Source organism: Antrostomus carolinensis, unplaced genomic scaffold (genome assembly GCF_000700745.2).
Source record: "Antrostomus carolinensis isolate BGI_N321 unplaced genomic scaffold, ASM70074v2 scaffold29573, whole genome shotgun sequence".
Lineage (NCBI taxonomy): Eukaryota > Metazoa > Chordata > Aves > Caprimulgiformes > Caprimulgidae > Antrostomus > Antrostomus carolinensis.
This window is the reverse complement of record NW_010304933.1, coordinates 1-234: the sequence shown is the minus strand read 5'-3', so window position 1 is coordinate 234 and position 234 is coordinate 1. Positions and strand designations below refer to the sequence as shown.

General features: G+C 63.2%; 1 protein-coding gene across 1 annotated transcript in view; it reads right to left on the bottom strand.

The window, feature by feature from the left end:
- LOC104522373 (protein mab-21-like 2) overlaps nucleotides 1–226 on the bottom strand; it is a gene marked incomplete at its 5' end in the record, with an annotated part of 1,069 nt that extends 843 nt beyond the window's left edge. The window contains 2 exon segments of the mRNA XM_029084190.1: nucleotide 1; nucleotides 3–226. The exon segment at nucleotide 1 is cut by the window's left edge and continues 531 nt beyond it. Coding sequence (XP_028940023.1) covers nucleotide 1; nucleotides 3–226 — 225 coding nt within the window.
- Nucleotides 227–234: the final 8 nt, after the last annotated feature.

Genomic DNA, 234 nt, shown 5'->3' with positions numbered 1-234 from the left:
AGAGGACCACCTCAAACTCGGTGGGCGAGATCACCTCCAGCCCCTCGTAGCGGGCGTCGATCTCGCTCAGGGAGCTGATGAAGCGCGGCTCCTGCACCTCCACCTCCTTCAGCACGTCCGACACGACCTTGCACACCTCTCGGATGGTCTTGGCGATGGCCGCTTTGCGGGCCTGGCACCGCTCCGTGTAGTATTTGTTGAGCTGGTAGACCAGCTTGGCCTGCGCGGCGATCA